The following is a 24,232-nucleotide window of genomic DNA, read 5'->3' as shown; positions in this document are numbered from 1 at the left end:
CACAACACAACACAACACAACACAACACAACACAACACAACACAGCACAGCACAGCACAGCACAACACAACACAACACAACACAGCACAGCACAGCACAGCACAACACGCCACAACACAACACAGCACAGCACAACACAACACAGCACAACACAGCACAGCATACCATGGCACAACACAAAATAACACAAAACACAGCAAAGCACAACACGCGACAACACGACACGGCACAACACAACAGAACACAGCACAGCACAACACTGGACAACACGACACGGCACGGCACAACACAACACAACACAGCACAGCACAACACGCGACAACACGACACGGCACGGCACGGCACAGCACAACACAACACAACACAGCACAGCACAACACAACACAACACAGCACAGCACAACACGCGACAACACGACACGGCACAGCACAGCACAACACAACACAACACAACACAACACAACACAACACAACAACACAACATAACCCAAGCTCCCTGATGAAAGCTTGATGTTGAAACGCAGTGTTTTAAAGGTTTAATATGACCAAACCACAAAAATAAAGGCTTTTTAACTGTTTGAAACCGAGAGTGCCTTGGAACTTCTCCTTTTTGGATTATCAGTTTCCCATCCAAAGAGCTCCTCAAACATGGAGGGGAAACCTAATATAGTAGCCCTTAGAAACAAAACAACATACTGTGCATAACAATGACCAAGACCAACAACACAGACAATAGTGCCTATTTAGTATATTATTGGCTAGATTTAACCTCCTTTTTTATGCTAATGTGGATACATTTTGGACTACTATATAAACCACTCTGGGCATCAATTGCTTTTTTCCACAATGAGTGACTTTCTGCTATGAGTAACTTCTGATGAGTTAAACGAACTTGAAATGACCCTCGCCAAGGGTCATTATGAAAATGAGAAGGAGGAGGAGAAAAACACTTCTGGATACTTTATATTTCCAAATCTAATTTTGGCTTTGCGTAATGTACCCAGAGCACTGTGCAGTGCGGAAATGGGAGGTCACACTGACCGTGATTGGTTTCAGTGCATGTTCCAGGATGCCTAATTAAGCCGGTGTCTCTAGCCCGTTTCCGTCTCCTTCAGCCTCTCTCGTCACACTGAAGGTCAATTCTTGAATCACAGTCATTTCACTCTAGCATGTAGGACAGAGGTGAGGCGGTGTTGACATATAGGCTAAATGGAAAGAGGCTCGTTTGCAGGCATTTTTACATATGTTGAAAGCAGCTCTGTGAATCGGTCATTACCCAAGACGCACTATACAGTAAGAGCCAGCCGTCAGAGTGGTGGGGAACAATACAGATAAAAGCACCCTTATCGTTTGATCCATCTGTTGGAGCATTGTCCTGTGACAGAAAGCCAGCGCAACCCAAAGAGCACGTAGTCCTGTGGTCATCATTATCAGCTGAGTGCCACTCTGCTGCTGTGGTGATCTCTGTGGCCGTGGTAACAGAGGAAGACAGAGAGAGGGCTGTGCGCACTCTACAGTATTGTATCTTTTTATTTCGCCATGGGTTGGGGGAGGGTGGGGATGTTTGTTCTGTTTCTGTGATGTATAAGATTGTGTGATATCTTAAAACCTGTTCTATCATTGTATTTCTATCTGTATATTGTCAATAAAAAATGTATAAAAAAAAAAAGAGGGCTGTGCACAGTTGAGAGGATCCCCTGGGAGAATGACCCCCCCCCCCCACACACACACACACACACACACAGACACACATACACATACACACATACACACACCCCAGACCCCCCCAGCCTGTAACAGAGCTGGCTCCTGTTCAAACATGCGGCCGATAGGAGAGTGTGATCTGCTGCAGCTATACTGGATCAAACAGCCAGACCAGATGGGAATGGTATATATGCATTCAGTAAACACACACACATATACACAAACACAGATACACACACACGTGCGCGCACACACACACACATGTAGAGGGGAGGATGGAGGGAGAGAGAGGCCTTTCTATAGATTCTGAGCAGGCTTAGAATATAAACTAATCATCAAACATGTATACTACTCCATGTCATTCTCCCTCTGTCATTCATAACCAGAAAACACACACACACACACACACTGGCTCTCATGCCAGCTCTGAAACACTCAGTAAGCCTAACTATTTGATTGTGTATGTTTGGATCATAGGCATGATGAAATTTTGTTCATTCATGGCTTCATAAAATATCAACATCCCATGTTGCTTTTAGAGTATTCTACCATCGGCCCAAGTAATGTGAAATAAATCTAAAAAAAAAAGAAGCACATAGCAAGAAACTGGTCTGAGAGCAGATCTGGCGTTGTGCTCATCTCACAGTGTTGACCATTTTTATCAAAAAATATTTTGAAAACAATCAATGGTATTATCTTAATATTCTGGCAAGTTTAAAATATGATGGTCGAAAGTGGGCCAGAGGTGGCGATCCGATATCTGGAAATCTGATCTCACTATGGGTTTGTGTTCACAATTTGGTTCCCCTCACTTTCAAAAAATCGCCTGCGCCCCTGCACTCACTCAAAAGAAAACAACAAGATGGTGACCAACAGCATGTCAGAAAGCCCTTTTATTTTTTGCGCTGACGTAGGTGTACCAAGTGCACTTTCTCCTCTCCTCTCCTCTCCCCTCCTCTCCTCTCCCCTCCTCTCCTCTGCTCTCCTCTCCTCTCCCCTCCTCTCCTCTCCTCTCCCCTCCTCTCCTCTCCCCTCCTCTCCTCTCCTCTCCCCTCCTCTCCTCTCCTCTCCAGTGCTCCTGAAGCCCCCGACTCGGCAGCTCCTCAGGCTAACTGCGTCCACTCTCTGGCAAGCAGCAGCTTATGTTCCCGATCATGCAAGACAAGCTTTATGTCTGCTCACTCCGGTGGAAGGCGTCCCCTCTCCTGCTGGAGTGAGAGAGGGGAGGAGAGAGAGGGATGGAGGGAGGGTGGTGGAGGGAATGGGAAGTGGCGCTCCAGGGCATGTTGCGTAGGGATGTACCTTCTTTTATGAGCTCACGAGGGAAGTCGCCGCAAATCACACTCCAAATGCAAAATCAATGGGAAGTGATGCGAGACGTCCTAAGCACAGTCCTATGAGAGGACGTCTGTCAGATGCAGCCTTGACGCCTTTTCCTGCTGTTGTGGTCAGATTCTGTGGACCTCTGAGAAACACACACACACACACACACACACACACACACACACACACACACACACAGCCACACTCACACACACCCCCACACACACATACACAATCACACACACCCACACACACACACATACACAATCACACACACACACACACACACACACACACACACACACACAGACAGGGCTAAGGTTGAGCGGAGAGTTCAGAGTCCAGTTATGCTCTTGCTGTCCATCTGCTGCTGTGTGACAGCTGAGTGTTTGAAAACATAGACAATGTTTTTTTCTCTGAGAGAGAGAGAGAGTCTGTCCTTGGTTTATACCACTGGAATTGAAATGTCCCCTGATGATTAAAATGTAACTTAGGAGAAGAGGAAGAAGAAAAGGATACAGTAGGTTCACCCTCTCATTACATTTGTCCAGCATGAGCTTTTATACCTTTAATATATTAGTGTTGCGGAGGTAATGTGTGTTAGTCTGTATGTTTGTGCGTGCATCTCTCTCTCTCTCTCTCTCTCTCTCTCTCTCTCTCTCTATATATATATATATATATATATATATATATATATATATATATACCTCTATCTCTCTCTCTCTATATATTTATATATATATGCATGTGCTTGCATGTGTAACTGTGTCAAAATATGTGGTGATTGTGTGTGTGTGTGTGTGTGTGTGTGTGCTTCTGTCTCAACAAAGCAATGCTGTTGATAAGTGTGCTCAAGCCAAGGTTGAATTCCCCATGCACTAGTGTGAGTAGAGCTGCATTTCACTGAGTGATTCATATAAAAAATGTATATGTGTGTGTGTGTGTGTGTGTGTGGACATGTGTGTTTGTGTGTGTGTATGCACTCATGTCTGTGGGCATATGCGTGTGTGTGTGTGTGTGTGTGTGTGTGTGTGTGTGTGTGTGTGTGTGTGTGCGTGTGTGTGTGTGCGTGTGTGTGTGTGTGTGTGTGTGCGTGTGTGCGTGTGTGTGTGCATGCATGTATGTTTGTGTTCGCGCGCGTGTGTGTGTGTGCGTATGTATTCAAGGAAGGACAGATACCCACAGGACAAAGACATATAAATAAATGAACAGGGTTTGTAAAAAAGGGGGAACCATGGCAACACTAAAACCATTTAGTATTTTAACCTAATTCTCTTTCTCCCTGCCCCCCCCCCCTCTCTCTTCCTCGCACACATACACTCATACACACACACACACACACATGCTTTCATCATATGCTTTTCCTTGAGTGTCACATTATCCCTTTGAGCCTTTTCTACAGAATATTCTCTGATCTTCTCCTCTCTAGTTGAAAAAATCTCCGCTCAACCAGTGCTCTTCTTTCTCTCTAACTTCTTTTTAACTATGTGAGCGACTCTTCCAGTCCTCATTCCTGTCTCCATTTCTCTCTCTCTCTCTCTCTCTCTCTCTCCCTCCCATTATCAATTATTAATCAGTCATTCCATGTTCCCCCTCTCCTGGCTTCTGTGTTCCACTATGGGATCAAAGGATCTTACCTACAGATGAGAGACCATTCCACATGTAGTGCACACACACAAACACACACACACACACACACACACACACACAGGCCTATCTTCACAGGGACTGTTCCTTATTTGGTCAGGCTGTGACACATCTAGTCCTCATCGGTCTTCTTGCGGAGCACACGGAACATGTTCCTGTTCCTGTGGGAAATAGAACGACAGAACCAGTGTGGCTATATTTGTTTTCCCCTTCACATTTATTGGCACCCCTGGTAAAGCTGAGTAACTATGCTTTGTATGTCCTAAATGTATGACAGGTCTTTAGTGTAACCTTAATCTGTTCAGTGTTTCCTACCAAATACCTACCTACCTGGCAACTGTCAGGAAGAACCCAAGAGAAGAGGCACTTTTAAACAAAGATTCTAGAACAGAGCTAGAATCTTTGCTTTTAAAGTACACATTAGGACTCAATGCTCCATCTGCAACCTGTAAAATAAGGCGCATTTGTGCTGCCTATTCACTTAATTAATTTGTATATGACTTTATATAATTACATTCAGTGCAGTGATTATATTATTACAATCCCACTGCACACGCAGGCTGTCTCTTAGGATTTAATGCGATTCAAGAGCTTTAAAGCAGGGTTCATTCAAGTGGATCCTGTTTGTGCATCTTAAGTACGTGTTGATGAATGCTTTTTGGCTAATGAAAAAAAGGTGGACTGGGCTGAACGTCCCGTATGTGTGTGTCTGGTACATCTGAACTTCAACTTAACAATGCAGGATGAAGTGAATGTAGAATGTAAATCTGATGATTTACTGACACGTTTTGAGCAATATCGCTAGGCAGTGTCCCTGAGTACTGATGGTCAGACATGTTCCCATTGATATAGCCTAGGGCAGCATTTTGTTTTTCTGGAGAACTTTAATCATCATGGCAATTCATCATGATAATCCAATCAGAACACATGGAACCGGTTATGTGGTTGCCCAGCAACATTGCTCAAAATGTTGCCCCATGTATCATCAAGTGTTGTGACTCTGAGCTATTTGAAGAAAAGTTATACTCTTTCTGAATAGTTAATATTCCTATAAAGATTTCATTATTTCACTATTCTGTTACTCACTGACATAGTTCAGAATCGAGTTTAGAGACATTAACGGCATTAATGCCTGCTGTGTCAGTGCTTTCCTTTAGACCTTTAGTGCCTGCATGTGTTATAACAATATTATTATAGTAGCATTAAAGTGGCTTGTCAGCAGTGGTGGGCCTGCCTGCCTCCTTCCTGCTGTTTCCTGGGTAGCCTTGTTTTGCGTGCCCTCACTGCGGCTCCTTTTCCAGCCCACTGGAGTGTTGCAGCCTATATCTGATGGGTAGTGGGGCATGGCACCGGGGGGGGGGCTCTGTGTGTTGTGGTGGGGCTCCTCTCCTCTTTTCTCCTCCCCTCCCCTTTCCTCTCCTCAACTTTCCTCTCTTCTCCTCGCCTCTCTTTTCTTCTTCCCTCATCTTCTCTCCTCTCCTATTCTCTCCTCTCTTCTCCTCTCCCCTCATCTTCTCTCTTCTCCTCTCTTCTCCTCTCCCCTCATCTTCTCTCCTTTCCTCTCCTCTCTTCTCCTCTCCCCTCATCTTCTCTTCTCTCCTCTCTTCTCCTCTCCCCTCATCTTCTCTCCTTTCCTCTCCTCTCTTCTCCTCTCCCCTCATCTTCTCTTCTCTCCTCTCTTCTCCTCTCCCCTCATCTTCTCTCCTTTCCTCTCCTCTCTTCTCCTCTCCCCTCATCTTCTCTTCTCTCATATTCTCTCCTCTCCTCTTCTATGTATAATCCCTTGTATGAAGAGTGCGGGAGGCTGAAGGCTGTTCCCTCTTGTCTCGTAGCTTTTTCTCTCTCTCTCTCTCTCTCCACTAACTCTCTCTCAACTAACTCCATTCTCTCCCAGCCTCCCGTCAACTCCCCAAATGCCTCTCTTAACACAACTATAGAAGGAAGCTTCTCTCTGTGTCTTTCTTGCACACACACACACGCACACACAAACACACACACAAACAGATTGTCTCACAAGAAAGCAAAGAAATGAGATCTCTCTCTCTCTGTGTCTCCCCTCTCCAGCGGTCTGCTTGGTGCTGGGTTGTATGATATTCCCGGACGGCTGGGACGCAGAGGTGATCCGGGACATGTGCGGCGAGTTCTCGGGGAAGTACACACTGGGGAACTGCTCCGTGCGCTGGGCCTACATCCTGGCCATCATCGGCATCCTGGACGCCCTCATCCTCTCCTTCCTAGCCTTTGTCCTCGGGAACCGCCAGAGCGACTTCCTTCACGAGGAGATCAAGGCTGACAACAAAGGTGAGGCGGCCAGACACCTTCGAAATAAACAACATATAAATAAACAAAAATAAACAAATTATAACAACACAATCACAGATGCCTTCTAAACCATGTTTAACAGTACATTTACTCTTTTGATCTTTGGGCACTTTCTGTGTGTTACAGTGGGTACTTTTTTAAGTGGTAAAAATGTCTTTATATAGTATAGTATCCACACACTAGACACAAAATAATATGAACTTTAGAAAAATATGTCAGTTTTAATTGACCAAAAGTGGCCAATTAAAGTGTGACTAAGAATGAGTAATTCTGGTAGCAAAGCCATTTTGAACTTCTGAAGCTTCCATAATGGAGTCAATATTAACCGAACCGGAAAGTCAATAGCTGTCAAGCTAAAGTCAGGCTTACAGCATACTGAGGGTCTTTGCTCATCTTGAAAAGCCACTAATATCAGTTGATTTGAAAGCAAATAACTGCTAATTATCAGGTAGTGGCACTAGTTGGACACTTACTGCCATAGACTAATCAGCAAGTTAAACTATGTTGTTAAGTTTGAATACAATCATAGTTGGGTAATTGTAAAAATTGTTACACCAAAAAAATTAATTCCAGTCAGTCAGTCTAATGAAACTGTCCTCCGGACCTCCGAGTTAAGGATCCTCACTAGCCCTCAGTTACAGGCACTCCATCTCCAGTTTGTTCAAAACAGCTGTTGGGCCGCCTCGCCTGTAACATCTGTCTCTCTCGGCGGCGGTGCAGTCGCTCGAGCCTCCGCTGCTCCTCACCGAGTGGCACCGCTGGCGAGGGCAAGAGCTGTGACGGCACTGATGACATGGGTTGGGGCAAAGGACGGTGTTTCTTGTGACAGCATCAGAGAGAGACTCGTGTCTTGTGAATATTTGATCTGGCGTCTCCCAGTCATTGCCATGGCGAGCTTGTGGCTGTGTCAGCCATGTTTCGTCATTTCCCCAGTGACCTGTTCTCCTCATGATACACCTTTCATTACCCCCCCCCCCCCCCCTCCCACCCCTTGGTAAAACAAAGAACAGGCAGAAGAGTGTTGTTTAACAACAAGATGTCAATGCTGCTGCAAGGCTAAATCATTTACGATAAGCATTGTTGGTGTCGTGATAAGACAGTCTTACAACGTGATCAGAGAAGAAAAAGAGGGTGAGAGAGAGGGAGGGAGAGAGAGGGAGAAAGAGAGAGAGAGAGAGAATGTGTCGAGCTGCCTGTAGAGGGAGAAAAAAAGGGGGGGGGGTCACCTCCCAATTCCTTCAAAGCCTTCTGATTCTATTGAGGAAGTTACCATGGTTACGTGTCAGATTCCGGCAGGATAAGAAGGGCTGCTGCTTGCTCCCCAGTGACTCTGTGCTGTGCAGCTGTGCCTCTCTCTCTCTCTGTATTCTCTCTCTCTCTCTCTCTCTCTCTCTCTCTCTCTCTCTCTATACTCTCACACTCAAACTGATTATGCCCTAGTGTTAATGTGCAAGAAATAAATTTGTATCTAAGTGGAAATGCATTGTGCACAGAACACTGATGTGCACACACACACACACACACACACACACACACACACACACACACACACACACACACACAAACATGCATGCTCAAATTTATGTCATGGCTGATTTGGGTGCTGTGGTATCTGGGCCTGTCTTTGAGTGTGGGGGGTCTAAGGAGGGCAGAGAGGGGAGATTTAAGGGGTTTTTGAGATGTGGGTGGGGGTGGTGGAGGTGGGGGTTACAGCATCTGTGACTGGCTGGGAATCGGTGTTGCAGCATCATAAAAACCTGCTGGCAGGGAGCCAAACCTCCTCCAGCTTTTATTTGTTCCCTCTTTAATCCAGTCCTGTGCAGCCTCACCATTAAAATGGCAGATAGTTCTCTCTCTCTCTCTCCCTCTCTCTCTCTCTCTCTCTCTCTCTCTCTCTCTCTCTCTCCTCTTCAGAAATATTATGTAGGTTTATAGTTTATCTGCTAACATGGTGGTTGGGTTGGGTCAATCACATGGCCAGGTAAGATGGCCAGGCCAAGTACAGTACAGTTCCAAAAGACCTCCATTTCCTTCATTGGTGCTGGGAAGTTGATGACATACCAGTGTTAAATGAGAATCTTTAGAGCCACTCTCTGGCATCGCTCTTCAGAGGGATGTTGTTGAATAAGAAACAAAAAGACAACAAGAACACATTTCATTTATATAGCGCTTTTCAACACACACACAAGAAACCCTGGACAGGGACAAGCACCGACTTTAAATTCACATGTTGGCCAGTAAGACATATTCTAGAATTTTCTATGAGGAAACTGACATGCTGAAAGCTGATAAAAGCATCAGCTCAATTAAACACTATGTTTCACATATCAAAGTAAATAAACACATTTTTGTTGCTGAACAATGCTGTGTGATAGTAATAGTATCTGTGGAGTATAACATACTAAAATGCTTCCTTAAAGGTAGATAAAGTTTATTGCCAGTGGTGAGGCTGCAGATTACCACCAACTGAATACCTCTCCAGAGTGCAGGAAGATATGGTGTCCAAACAGGTGATGCAGAGGAAGTAGATTGGGAACAAAATAGAACGTTCAAGCATTGTTTTTGTTTTTCTTGTTGAAAGGGTCTATAGCTCCCCAGAGCCTTATAGATATACCCAGAGCCATATAAAGGTACCTTTATATGGCTCTGGATATATTTTTATATGGCTCTGTAGCTCCCTAATTCTGTTCTGGAATATCCATAGCTCCCTAATTCTGTTCTGGAATATCCATAGCTCCCTAATTCTGTTCTAGAACTGGGAGTGGGATAGTTGCTGGGATGGGCAAAATAACAGAAAATGAATTGGCATAGCGTCTATGTATTTCTGTTAACTGGTACATGCAATACAATATTCATGGCCCTGCATTAAGACAACAGGTTCCCTGTATGATATCTCAGTTCAGGAGACCTCTGCCTTGATACAATAGTGGATTTGTACTTATCTCATTGATTTGTTAATCATGAGTAAGATTGTATGCTTTGCTTCACTTTTTTACTTTTCCACTTCAATTATTGTACACAGCAAATTCATCAACTTAAAGGAAAACCAGTCTCATGTGTCATGAAATGCACTGAAAAATATTTAGGCCTAATGCTTCTGAGGGCCGTGTCAGTAGATTTACAGTAACAGACTTCAGCCAGACTATTCCTGACTCTTAAGCATCCAAATCAAATAAAAGGGCTTAAATGACAATGTGCAACGTGTGCATAAATGTGTTTGCATATGCAGCGGTAATCTTTCCCAGACCGTAACACAGAGAATGTTAATATTCATGCATGTCCATGTTAGTGATAGTAATCAGAGTGAGACTAAGGTTTTAGGCCCTCATTCACTGCAGACTGCAAGGTGAAGAAGGGCATCCATCTTCCTCCACAGATTTGCTACAAGGACAGGCTGAATGGGTCTAACGTTTTGACATTTCCGGATCTGTCTCAATGAGGTCCTCCTTTCAATTCGAAGACCAGTCCAGTGCTGCAGCATTTTGACCTTGTGATTTTTCATGACAGTGACTGCATACAGGCATGTGAACTAAACAAACCCTTCTATTCTGTCTTCACAGATTTTGCAGTATCGAGGGTAAGTTGACCGCTGTTGTGGCTTCTGTGATTGTGTCGCTGTGTGGTGGTCAAAGCGTCAGTGTTGTGTGGTGGTGGCTTCACATTCCTCACAGACACAGTAGTGTGCAGTATGCCTTGCCCAGGTGTACCAACTCTTAGCTCTGCCAGCCCTGACCACATCACATGTGCTCCTGCTGGTGCTCCGAGTCAGACCTAACCTGGCGCATCTGGCGACAACACACAGACTTGCATGCCAGCCATTAATGTCGCCGTCTGAACCCTGTCCCCTCCGGGCAGCATTGCTGTAAAGAAAATAAAGCGCTAGCTGTGGGTAGAGCAGAAGGATGGGGTGTGCATGTTGTATGTCAGCCCCGGCTCCAGCCTCCCCAGGCTGAGTGTAGCATCGGCGGCTACTCCCTCGGGACAAGAGGCCGCCTGCATTAGACAGTGTAAGCATCAGTGAAGCAGTGCCTGGCACTGAGCGCTGGCACGTAGCACGTGTTAGAATGGGCTAAGTGGCACTAACATGTCCTTTAGAAATAAATCTCAACGCACCAAAGGGAATGAGGGAGAAACACCCTCAGCCTATAATGACTAGATGACAGCCGGAGTATATCACAACAGCAGTAGCACAGCAGCTGCTCAGATATGGTGTGAATTGAGTGCAGCGCGTTCTCCATGAAAAATGAATAGGTTAAAAAGCAGCACAGATGCCCAGAGCGGGGAAAACACGTACGTCAAGCAGCTATTAGTCTTGTCTACGAATAAAAAAGGAGAACTGAATTTAACGTGTCTTTGTTTAGAACACTTAGTGAGAGTTTCTAATGGGAGTTGAACAGAGTTCATAAACAGAGTGCATAAGCACATAAAAGGCTCCTCTCTTAGCAACTGTGTAGTTCAGCTTAACCCGTCAAATTTGCCCGCAGATAAATAATGAAGTACCTCAGAATCCCCAGCATAAACTTGATCATATTTACAAGACAACAAACTCAACTCAACCACTTTTTAAATTACTAAATTATTAAAAAAAGATAAGTTTGTATGGACAGAGTGGACAAAGAAGCTTTGAGATGTTGAAATTAAATACATAAATGACCTGCCTGCCACACAGAGACTAACAGTCCTTTACATTGCAGCCACTGCACCTGACTTCGACCCTCCGACTGGATGGAGTAAGATCAGTTCATCTTTTCCGATTCTGACCGTTTATTCCCAACACCCCTTCCAAGCCGTCTCAGTGGTTCTGTTCCTCCGGAGAGATGTGCATGGCCAACCCAGTAGCACGCAGCCTCTCCTGACGTCTGTCCTCTCCCCTGTCTCCTCTGTGACAGTCCACTCAAAGCACAGACGCATACACACCACTCCCAACAACAACAACAACAACAACAGCAAAACAATAGATTTACATAAAGCTTTCCTAGGTATCCAAAGCACCTGACAGTGAGGAGTGGGGGTGGGGGGGTCTCAGTACAACTACCAGAAATGTGTAGCACCCACCCATGTGCCCTACCACTCCCATAGCCTTTGGGCTTACAGGGAGGCTACACCTGGCACGTTCACAGAGCATCTGCTACACCGGGTATGTTCACAGAGCATCTGATGCAACAATTAGATTCCAGAGTAATCGATGGAACTGGCTACACCAGACGTGATAGTGGCACGTACGTTAGAAAAAATGACACCAGTCTTCGAAAAACTATATTTACGCTCCGCAAATGGAACACTTCACTAGCAGACTCAGAGTAGATTTGAGCTTTTCTTTGTCAGAAATACCCTTTAGATATATGACCCTTATTGTATATGGTTACATATGAAATGGGCAGAAACTGTCTGTGTGTTGTACTGTATATGGGTGGTCAGTGTGGGCTGTGTGATGCTGTGTGTGCCCTCAGTGTCACACTTAACTGCTGCTCTAATGAGTCTGGCGATCTAGTGTGATTTCCCTCGGACCTCCAAGGGCCCTGTTTTCAGCCTGGTTGCTCTTGTGTCAGAGAGTAATGAGCTCCCCGAGCCAGCCTTGTGTGTGTGTGTGTTCTGTGCGAGTTTGTTGTTGTTGTAGTTTTTTTTTTCTTTTTTTTAAATAATGGACATGGAGTAATTAATATTTCACACAGTTGTTTGTGGGCCAGCACATTGCAAACTCCCACGAAGCAGAACCTGTGATTCAGGGCAAACATCCCAAATGTTCTGTAAACACACATCAGGTCTGAAGTGTGTGTGTGTGTGTGTGTGTGTGTGTGTGTGTGTGTGTGTGTGTGTGTGTGTGTGTGTGTGTGTGTGTGTGTGGCAGGTGGCATTGTAAAGCTCTGCCAAGTGTTTTCTTCTCTCTCTACCCCATACCTACATCCTCCCATCCGGCTCCTCCTCTCACTGTCTGGAGTGTGTGTGTGTGTGTGAGTGTGTGTGATGTGGGGAGACTGTCCTATTCATGCTGTTCTGCCGGTCAGCCTGCCAAGTCTGACACCTGCTATGGTTGAAGCACCGGGGCTGCGTAAAGAGATTAGAGGGGTTGTAATCCCTGCTGGTGTTACTCTCCTCTCCTGTACTTTGCTCTCCTCTCTTCACCTTTCCTCTCATCTCCCCTCCTCTCCTCTCTTCTTCACTCCTATCCTCTCCTCTCTGCTCTTCTCCCCTCCACTCCACCCATGCAGATCCCGCAGATCCCCCCATACAGCCTATAGATGCTCTAATCCCACCTTCATTAAATTGGCTCAAGTTTGGAGGTGAGTCATCAGAGTCGTGACATGGCGTCATTATGCTCGCTGGCCAGGGTCAGGTAAACAGCAGAGCAGCTGTTTTACTCTCTGTCCAGCTCAGACCTGATTGTCTGAGAGAGTGAGGGCTCTCTGGAGCAGAAAGAGATGAGCAGTTCGTCTCTTCATCAGTGCTTGCAATTCTCTCTCTTTTGACAGTTGTTTTGTTTGCTGAAGCAAATTGACAAATAGATACATTCTCTCGCCATAAAGGTCATTTGTTACCAAACAAAAAGAAACCAAAGCAAAGCTGTGCCCAGGCAGCTGCAAGCCAGAAACACAGTGATGTAGTAATAGAAACACAGCTCAATAACTCCCTTCAGAGTGCGAGAGACGAAATGGGGCTGTCTAAAGCACTGGAGGCATTCATCTCCGAGATGGAATGAGCCCTTGCTCAAATGTCAGTAAACTTGTATTAAAGCGTGACCTTTCCAGGATAGTCTGTTTGTTTGTTTTGTTTCTCACACAGGGATTGAACACCCCCTGTAACGTAACACAAAGTGTGTCCTGTTTATTTCCATGCCACTCTTCCATTTGTTTTCCATTTCTGTTTTTTTTTTTTTTTTTTTATATTCCTGTCTTGCATGGAGCGCATAAGACCACATCACAACATGCTCAGATGCAAGACAGTCGGGCGAGTTGGGATGTGTGTGCGTGCGTGTGTGTGTGTGTGTGTGAAAGAGAGCAAGAGAAGGATAGCTTACAGATAACTTGCTCTGATCATATTTCACGTTTGTGGACCAGCCAGGGGGATTGACTGTGAGAACGTGGCTCACCAACAGCAGTGAGCTTTAGATATATGAGCCAAATGCCTACAGTAGAAACCCAGCTGATGGGGGTCTTGGCATAGGCTTGAATATGATAGCCTATGAGATTTTTTTTTTTTTTTTAAAGGTACACTATGCAAGATTTTCCTCTTTACGGAGCCAAATTGATGTAAACGAACTTGTAATAGAATCATTCACCTAGCATAGCAATATAGCATAGACGTAGCGAGTTGCTACCGAGAAAACCAGCCATGCAACTTCAAGAACAGCAGCCTGACAAATCTCGCGAGAATTGTGAAACATTACCTTGTCAGTAGATATATCTCTTTGGAGATAGTTTTTGCCTGTTGTTAATCCTTCACCTCCACAACAAAAGCATTTTCATTGTGTACAGGAGGGATCTCGTGTGTAGGTCACGAGAAGTTTGCTATTTACAACAGCAGAGTAAAATATAGATATATCGCAACTCTAGAGGGAGCTCTACAGTTACCAAAAATACCTAAACCTGCATAGTGTACATTTAAAGAAAACACATATACATGGCTGAACAAGAGAGAACTGATTCGGTTCCTATATATTTTTCTAATTCCTCTTTGGATGTTGTCTGGTGCATCATTAATAACTTCAGTGTGCCGTAGAAAGGGGGGTTAGGGGGTTGGTTGTAGGCTATTAAATCTGACATCAGTTTTACAGATGAACCGCCTCACATAATATGTGGGTCTGATCTGAGAATATGTTTGTCAAAGTACTTCCTTACACACACTAAACGTCTGTGCACGTCCATGTTTTTGAGTCAGGATAGTGATTCACGGTTGGTGGCTCACAGTCTTCACATGACTTCCAGAGCCACTGCCCTAAAGACATGTCAGCTTGGCACAGGAGACAAATCGGGACTGACGCTCCACATTATGCTGCAGAGCATTCCATAATGGCAAAACAATTGTGAAATCTCTTAATTTTTCCTAGATGTCATAATCCCGCATAACCTTGTTCCTTACAGTTTGCCACCCGATTCCCGTGCTTTTCCCCCCTGCTGTAACCCTGCCTTGGTTCAGTGTCCCCCCTCTGTGTCCCCCAACCTCTTTAAAAGAGAACAGTTTCTAAATTCGCTTCCTCTGTTTCTTGTGTCTTATTGTGGTCTTGGCAGATTGAGATCCGGGATATGAAGGACCCTCGCTATGGAGTGCAGAGGTTTCACTGAAATGTTGGTGCCTCCTCCCGCTCCTCTCTCTGTTCCTCGGACTCCAGGCACCCCCGCCCTTCCTCTTCCTCCTCCTCCTCTCCCCCTCTCCTCAGGTCAAAGTGTCTGACCTCAAGAAGGAGGCTGTTCACACAGCAGTTTTGTAATATAGAACTGGACAGGATTCTTGTAAAAGAAAAAAAAAAGAAAAGGAGAAACTATTCTGTATCATTTTAGATGTTTGAAGAAGACCTACTAACAAAGAACAATGTCAGCTTTACAAAAACCAACACCTCTGGGAACATGATGACAACAGAGTATTGCTATTACGTGTTATTCCTATGATGATGATGACGAAGATGAAGATGTATTTACGATAATTATGCTTGCAGCAGCTGTAACCAGTTCCAATCTGCATATTTTATCAAAACAGAAAAGTTAAAGATTTCTAGCTCTAAAAAAGAAAAAAAAAATGGTTGTTATGAATTGCATATGTTCAAGCGCCTGGGTGCTACTTTGGAGACACATGAAAAAAGTACAAACCAAAAATCTGAAAAAAAGAGAAAAAACTTTTTGTACAGCAGTGTGTAATTCTGTCCTTTTCTGAGCGATTTTGAACACCCTATTTGTACCTGTGGTCCTCTGCCTCCGAGACTTCAGAGGGACAGATGGCGTATGTTTATTTGTAAATAATGTCTTTCTATGGAAACAGGGTACAGGCTTAAAGAATTTATCCTATTTAAGTTCATATTCCCTTCCCTGACCCTTTCAAGAGTGTATTTGTCAAACTACACCTTACCATTATTGTTTCACTTCATATATCCTAATATGTAAGCAACCCTCCAAAAATATTATTCCACCATATACAACTGATGATGATGATGATGATGATGATAAAGACAATAGTGATGGTAATATGTTCTACTGAGATCAAATAGTGAACATGTAAATGTGTTATCATTTACTATGTTTTCCCACTTTTACTGTATGATGTTCACAATGCAGTGATCGATCTAAAACATTCATGAGGTCAAGCTGTCATGGACACCCTTGTCTTGTTGTGGGTCTTACTCTTCATGGGTTGTCTGTGATTGCTGGGTTTCTTCAGTTCTTGTGGATGTGTGTGTGTGTTTTTTATTGTTTGTGTTCTTTTGTACCCCACTCTGTTTGGAGGAAATGCCCTGCATGCTGCATTCAACTCAGGCCCCGCCCTCATCACAGACTCCCGCTGGCCCCACAAGGACAGGCCTGACCAGACGATTATCAATCTCTCTCACCCTTCATCAGTCACGCCCCCTGGAGGCCACCACCACCTCCACAAACACACACAAAACACACACACACACATACACACACTCTCTCTCTCTCACACACACACACACACAAGACTGTGAAGCCCAGTGGACCAGTGCCTGACTACACTTCCACAACGCTCCGCTCCTCTCTTCTCCTCTCCGGCGAGAATGATGCCTCAGCAGTGGAGTGGTGCGGAGAGCGGCTAGCGGCGCTGCATTCTCTCTGCTTCACTGGGTGGTCTGTACTTTTCACCGCTAGCTCACAGCGGGACGCCAGCCCACAAACATTACGCACTGAGCCGCTCCACATCCTCAATGAACAGCACGTTTTTCAGCGTAGAGGAACCCCCACCACCCCCCCACCCACCTATTCAACTGAGCTCTTTCCACACACACACCCTCCCATTCTCACTCAGTACCCTTGACTTACAGTGTAAAGTATGGCCCAAAAACAACTCTGGTGCTTTCATAATGGTTGTTTTTGTTTTCTTTTTGCTTTGTTTTGTTTTGTTGTTTGGCTGTTCTGTTCAGATGGGAGGGGGGGGGGGGGGGGTTACTAACGAGCTGTCCTTCAGTTTACTGTCCAGCATTTCTCTTTGGGTGGCAGACTGCTCTAGAGTCAAAGCCTCCAGTTCCTTTGACAGCTGACCCGAATGCTGACCCCACCCCCATCTCCCAACCACCCCACCACCCACACACACGCACACACCACACACACACTTTTTGGTACCACATCATCACGGCCACCTTAGAGCCTCCGGTTACTGTGTTGTCCCAGTGGATGTGGGTGAGTTAGCAGTGGACACCACAGCTAGGCACACCGGGGTTCCCTCCACTGTTTTGGGTGCTCACCGTCTGGCCCCTACCCCCCTGGTCTTCACATCAGCTGTCCGGGTAGAAGAGAGGCCGTTGGGGAGGATTATCTCTGGAAGGTTCCAATGGAAGGCTGGCAGTTGAATAAGGTGCAGAGATGCAGAGCAGCAGACAGATGTCCATTGTCGGACAGCAGGATGGTCAAGGCCTGGGCTAAGGCAAACAGTGTTCATTCTGTTAACGCCAGGAGGAGAAGAACTTTCACAGAGTTTCTACAATCCCTCTTTTACAATCTGTTCCTTTCTCTCACCCTTTTCTTCTGTCTCGGTTCGCTCATCATCAGTACCGCTGAGGACTTGTAAATGCAAACAATTCTATGTTTCCTTGATGGTATTTCAGTGAGTGTCAGTGTGGTTTTGGGCAACTGTTCTGTTTTTTTCTCTTTTCTTCACTTTTAACATCCACTCATCATTCAAGTTGGTTTTGTTTGGTGCCGTTTCTAATCTGCCACGGTGTTAAACCTGACCAGTGTGTAGGTTTGATCTCAGAACATGACCTGGTGTGGACTTCCAAAAAGAAGGGAGACATGTCACAGGTGGATTGTCAGATTGATGTAATTATGCACTAGTTATCTCCTCTCATGTTACTTTTGAGTTCTGGTAGGGTCATCTAAAGCCCTTGTGAGAGGGTGGGGGGGCGGGTCAGGCTGTATAACACAAAGAGTAAGGTAGAGCCAGACTGCTCTATCACTGGGGAGAGGTACCACTGCGTCCTTCAGAAAAACAAACACATTCCAGTTTGGTGTCAGAAAATGGCCAGCAGGGGTGTTCTGGAGAGTTCCTCTTACACCATTCGGCCATTTTGTTGTGGTTTTGTTCCTGAACCCTTGTCTTTGTCCAGCACCGTATCATCTGTGGGAATGTGTGCAGGTGGCCATTCTGGGGATGAAGGAGGGCGAGCGAGAGACGTCACAGTGACGCGTTCCGCACCCTGTCTGACGCAGGGCAGTCGCTGATGAGAGCCGATTCCCACCACGTGTGCACCCACCTCGGCCTCCTCACAAATATTTACGGAGAGGTTTTAATACGGCGAAGCCTCAGATGGGCGCCGTGTGCCCTCGCAGCTGGATGGGGAGCTGGGCTGGAACGTCTGTGTTGTCCTAACGTCGGCCTCGGAGAACAGCTCCCCTCTCAAACTGTCTCCAGGTCCAGCGCATGCAGGAAGCCAGCCTCTCACCACCTGTCCTGCGGAAGAAACAGATCGGCCAGATTTTTTCCAACACGGTCCCTTACACCAGTCTCACAAAAAGCACACTCAGTGCTCCATGTATGCACACACATGGGTAAGTGCAGAGGCAGGAGGAGAGAAAGCTATGGCAGGTTACATATAAGGGCTTTCCTAATGGCTAGGGCCCTTAGCCATGGTAGCACTCGATACCAAGGGGAAAGAAAGGGGACAAAGCCTGCACTTCACAATACTAGTGATAACGGTGGTAATAATTACAATTCACTCAGTTTCTCAGAAAATGCAGAATATTTCAGACGGTTTCTACACGGCATTGTGAATGACAAAAAGCATCTCTGAAAAATGGAGGTGATTTAAAATTGATTCTAGGTTGAAAAAGAAAACATCTCTAAAAGACATTTTCTGGCAAAAAAAGCACCTGCACCGTCACTTTTCTTTTCCACTTACTTTCTCATAGTTTACCATTATTTCTGTTTTTAATATGCCAAAACAAGATATAAAAATATGACAAACTGTGGACATATCTTATTTAACGGTATATATCTTGAGTTATGATATGTAACTGCTGCATATATTTTTTCCCCTGTGGATCCTGTGTTGAATGCCTTTCTGTTCATTATTATTTTTTATTTATTTTCAATACAAAGTAAGATGCTGCCTGTTGTCTGTGTAATGAAAATGGAATATTTATGCAAGATTGTCAGCAGAGAGTCAAAGATGGAAGCATAGTCATCACCACTTAGCCATTGTTGGTGTTACTGTTTTATCAAAAAAGCAAGAAATAAATCAGTTGAATATCAACACACGTTTTTCTTTTTTAGCACTTGTGTCAAGAGGCTGTCTAATGTAGCCTTCTTTCAAAGATATATTATAATACAATAAAGATATTATAATAGGTCTACACAACTCATGTTAAAAGACTCAACATAGTGATGCCCTCTTAGCTGTGAAATTCACCTCTTTGCTCAGTTTTAGTTTTCAGGTGAGTTTCATCTTACACTATATTTAATTTTCTTTTCCAACTGCCTTCAAAAGCATTACATTATAACAATATTTTTCCCACATGCACCCCCCACACCATGTACAATATATCCACATGTCTGCTATAAGCCGTTGTCAGTTATTGACAGATGTTACATGCTAGTGTGAAGCTCTGTGACTCAACAGCTGATCATTTGAGCAGGTGGATGAAGATGCTGCTGATGAGGACGTGTCAAACAACACGCACACACACACACACACACAAACACACACAGACCCACAAACACACACACATGCATACACACACACACACACACACACACAAACACACCCACACACCACACACACATGCACACACACACACACACACACCACACACACACACCACACACACATGCACACACACACACACACACACCACACACACACACCACACACACATGCACACACACACACACACACACACACACCCCTGCTGACCCTGAGTCTCATCTGTTTGCAAGCAGCCAGCCGTACGGAAAGGCCACTGGACTGTCACTGATCAACAGTATCCATCCTGACGAGACGAGAGTGTTCGCCTCGCTCGCCTGCTGCACTGGACTCATGACTCTCTCGAGTCACACATGCCAGCTACATGAGGCGACCGCGTCCCGAGTGGCTCACTGGCTCCATATTTGCCATTTGTGTTCAGCTTTAGGTAGGCTACGGAAGTCGTTACAGTTTTTTACAACTGTTTACACACATTTTCAAAACTCTGTGTCTATTTTTCAAAACTCCACAGGCAAAATTCACGATTGCTCTCACAAAATGCAAAATGCCTCAAATCTCCAGCAAAATGACACACAACATTGAAATGTCATAAACACATCTCGGTAACACTTTACTTGACAGTATCGATATAAGAGTGACATGACACTGTTATGACACATGAACCTATGGCAAGCGATTTTATCATTTACCCGCTAAGTTTGACTATCTGGAATTAACATTGTAGATATCAACAACGTCTTTCTGACTAGTCGCAATTACATTTTGGATAGTTGGAATTGTCATTCAAGATATCTGTAACGTAATTGTGACTAGTCGAAACGTCAGATAGAGATATCTGTAGCCTAATTTAGTTTTGACTAGGCAAAACTGAATTACAGATATCTGTCCTCACGTCATTGAAAACAACATTCAACTCGTCACACATCTTAAATGGCAATTACAGATATCTTTAATTCAGTTTTGACTAGGCAGAATGAAAGGTGAAGATATCTCAAACTTCATTATGACTAGTGCAAATTATTGTGCAAGACGTTGCTCTTTAGTTCCGTAGCAGAGCCCGTCTAGATTTCTAGGCTAGCCCATCTACTTAGACATTGTCAGCTAATTTCCCCTCCCCAACATAATCGAAGAAAAAGTGGGCTTATTTCCTTATTTCTATGAATGGAAGAAGAATAAGCAGGCTGTAATGTCGTAGCCTACATTAATTAGTAGGCCTAGGCTACTAAATTCACCAGCACCAGCTACAGGAAATTCCATTCATAATGGTGTTGGCTGTAATCGAAAAAATCAAAGCAACATTGAATCATCAATTCTTGCTGCCAGCTCCTGTCTTGCATAGGCTGCAGCATTAAAAAGACGATTAAAAACTCCTTCGCCCTCTGGCTGCTCTGACATGGTGCTAATTACAAAGTTAACAGTTAACAGGTGCTATGTGATTTGATGATTTGAACAACACGCTCTTCTCCCGCCTAAAGTGGGATGTGGGCCTAATTTGCATAGCAATACAGATATCTCTAACGTCATTTCGCCTAGTCAAAACTCTAATTCAAGATATCTATAATTACATTTTGACTAGGCAGAATGAAAGTTATAGATATCTCCAATTTCAGATATCTCTAATCAAAACTCATTCAAGATATCTATAACTTGATAATATATATCTACAATCAAATTATGACTATCCCTAACTCCAGTTTGAGATATCTACAACGTCATTTTGACTAGTCAAAATTCCATTTACAGATATCTACAATGTCATTTCGCCTAGTCAAAACTTAATTCAAGATATCTGAAAAGGAACAAGTAGATATCTTGAATTGAAGTGAATTAAATATATCTTCAACTGGAGTTATGACTAGTCAGAATCAAATTGTAGATATCTCTAACTGGAATTACAGATATCTACAATTCAATTGCAGATATCCGTAATTCACATAGTGGATATCTGCAACTGAATTGTAGATATCCGTAATGATAAACCCCATAGAAATGAATGGCAAATGTGGCGTCATTTGTCCTAGGAAGTATGTCTTTGTGGATATCTGAAATGACGATTATGGATAGGAAGAATTCAGTTGCGGATATCTAAAATGTTCGTTTTGACTAGGCAAAACTGAATTACAGATATCTGCAATACATATCCAGTCTAGCGGGAAAATTTTAAAATCGCTTGCCATATGAACCCTAATCCTAACCCTAACCCTAACCCTAACTCTAACCCTATAACCTAACCCTAACCCTAACCCTAACTCTAACCCTATAACCTAACCCTAATCCTAACCCTAACTTGTTTATGATACGGTCATGACAGCATCATGTCACTCTTATGTTGATACTGATTACAGTTTTTTTCAACTGCTTACACACTAAATCTTTGCTTGTCACACAATTTTCTAAACATGTCCTCCAAACATCATAACCCGACACCAAATCTGCAAAACCATACACTAATTCTCAGTGTTTGACTCAGTTTTCAATAGACTAAAACACATTTTGCAAAACACCACACACAATTTTCTACCTAACACACAAAAATCTAACAGGAAGTAACTTGATTTCGTTCTTCAAACACAACCCATCAAAATGCCACACTAAATCACCAGTGCTTCACTCTTTCTCTTCACATGTGCAAACACTCTTTACTTTACTGAACACCATCCAATCATTGCCTTAGTATAGGTCTATGAATAGATATACTCTCTATATAGGTACAGACCCTTTCAATCTGCTCCTAGAGGATTTCCGGTTGAAATATTCAAAACCAATGCAGATACTTTGAAAATAGAGAAAATACAGTAATCAGACTTTAGCTTACAGTAATGTTCTACAAAAAGTTGACTTTATGTAAAATTTGTCTTTTTACTCTATTTTTGTTTGTCCCCATGTTACAGTACCATTAGCTCAATACATTTTTCTGTGCCTCCAGAAATGCCTTAGGAACGCCACACACACACACACACTTGTCTTTAGAAAAAAACTAAATCAGTGTTTTCAAAACTCCATGTACATCTGGTGGTCACTGTATTCTTTTTTGCTTTTTTTCTTGTTTGCTGTAAAATACTGTATTCACAACAGCAAATTATTTGGGGAAAATCACTATTTTTGGTTTCAATATTGCTTGCATTTTTACTGTGTATTTCAACTTCTCTTTGTTGATACCGTAACTTTCACTCTTGTATGGAAATACATATAGAAAGCCTAAGACAGAAGAGCTTTAGGTTTTGAGCAACAGTGTATGCAGTGTATGATGTATCCAAAATGTCATATTATGACAAAAGTGTTTGTAATGTGAGGCGAATGTTTGCTTTAAACATGTGTTTTTGACATTTTGAATGTTGTGTGTCATTTTGCTGGAGATTTGGGGCATTTTGCATTTTGTGTGAGCAGTTGTGGGTTTTGTGTGTGGAGTTTTGAAAAATAGACACAGAGTTTTGAAAACGTGTGTAAACAATTGTAAAAAACTGTAAAGTGTAACCCTTCGCTTTGGACAAAGGCGTCTGCAAAATCCATTAACCATAACCATAACCCACATCTCTAAAGCAAACATTTGCCTCACATTATAAACACTTTTGTCATAATATGACATTATGGATACATGATGTACACACTGTTGCTCAAAACCTAAATCTCTTCTGTACTTCCTGTTATATTGTTGTGTGTTAGGTAGAAAATTGTGTGTGGCGTTTTGCAAAATGTGTTTTAGGAAATTGAAAACTGAGTCAAACACTGATAATTAATGTATGGTTTTACAGATTTGGTGTGGGGGGTCATGGTGTTTGACAGACATGTTTAGAAAATTGTATGACAAAAATAGTGTGTAAGCAGTTGAAAAAAACTGTAAAAAACGGAAGTCAACGGTATATGTTTACGCATGGGGTGGTCTCTGCAGGTCGAGATAGGTGACCCTATTCATACATGCCACAGTAACTCCAAGAGCATCACTGCAGTCTTGCTTGATGGTCTTTTGATGGCCACCGTTGACTTCAAGGCACCTACACTGTTAAAAATGACTCTGGGGTATAGTAATATATATTCCTTGAAAAATAGTAATGTTTACACTGTAATATTAATTTTGGAGGGAACTCAATAAAGATAGAGAAAATTACACAATTAATTTGTGTATTTAAAGGGGTGGTTCAGGATTTTGGACATAAGACCTCATTTCCAAGTAAGCAAGTGTGATATTTATCAGTGGAGACCGTTTTCAACACGTTTCATCCAGTCCTTGTAATTGCAGAGTTCGCAGGTGCTAGGCTAGCGCAAGTCAACGGTATGTGCTAGCCTGCCACTAAAGACAGTCTTACCCACTCCAAAGTACACCCGAGGCAAATTCCAGACAATCGATGTAAATCTCTGTGTTGATAGAATAGTGTAA

At 43.6% G+C, this 24,232-nt stretch overlaps 1 protein-coding gene across 2 annotated transcripts in view; it reads left to right on the top strand.

The window, feature by feature from the left end:
- Positions 1-15,274, top strand: part of lhfpl4a (LHFPL tetraspan subfamily member 4a) — a 37,689-nt gene extending 22,415 nt beyond the window's left edge. Inside the window, exons 2-5 of one of the 2 annotated variants that reach the window (XM_076267797.1) lie at positions 6,738-6,974; positions 10,556-10,572; positions 11,690-11,725; positions 15,221-15,274. In XM_076267797.1, the coding sequence (XP_076123912.1) occupies positions 6,738-6,974; positions 10,556-10,572; positions 11,690-11,725; positions 15,221-15,274 (344 nt within the window). The remainder of the gene's footprint in view (positions 1-6,737; positions 6,975-10,555; positions 10,573-11,689; positions 11,726-15,220) is intronic. The other variant, XM_076267795.1, reaches the window with a different exon arrangement.
- Positions 15,275-24,232: the final 8,958 nt, after the last annotated feature.

Source organism: Alosa pseudoharengus, unplaced genomic scaffold, assembly GCF_046254945.1.
Source record: "Alosa pseudoharengus isolate Yale_2024_CS ecotype anadromous, Long Island Sound unplaced genomic scaffold, YU_APseudo_1.1 YU_APseudo_1.1_scf_5, whole genome shotgun sequence".
NCBI lineage: Eukaryota > Metazoa > Chordata > Actinopteri > Clupeiformes > Clupeidae > Alosa > Alosa pseudoharengus.
This window is presented reverse-complemented; position numbering and strand designations above follow the sequence as displayed.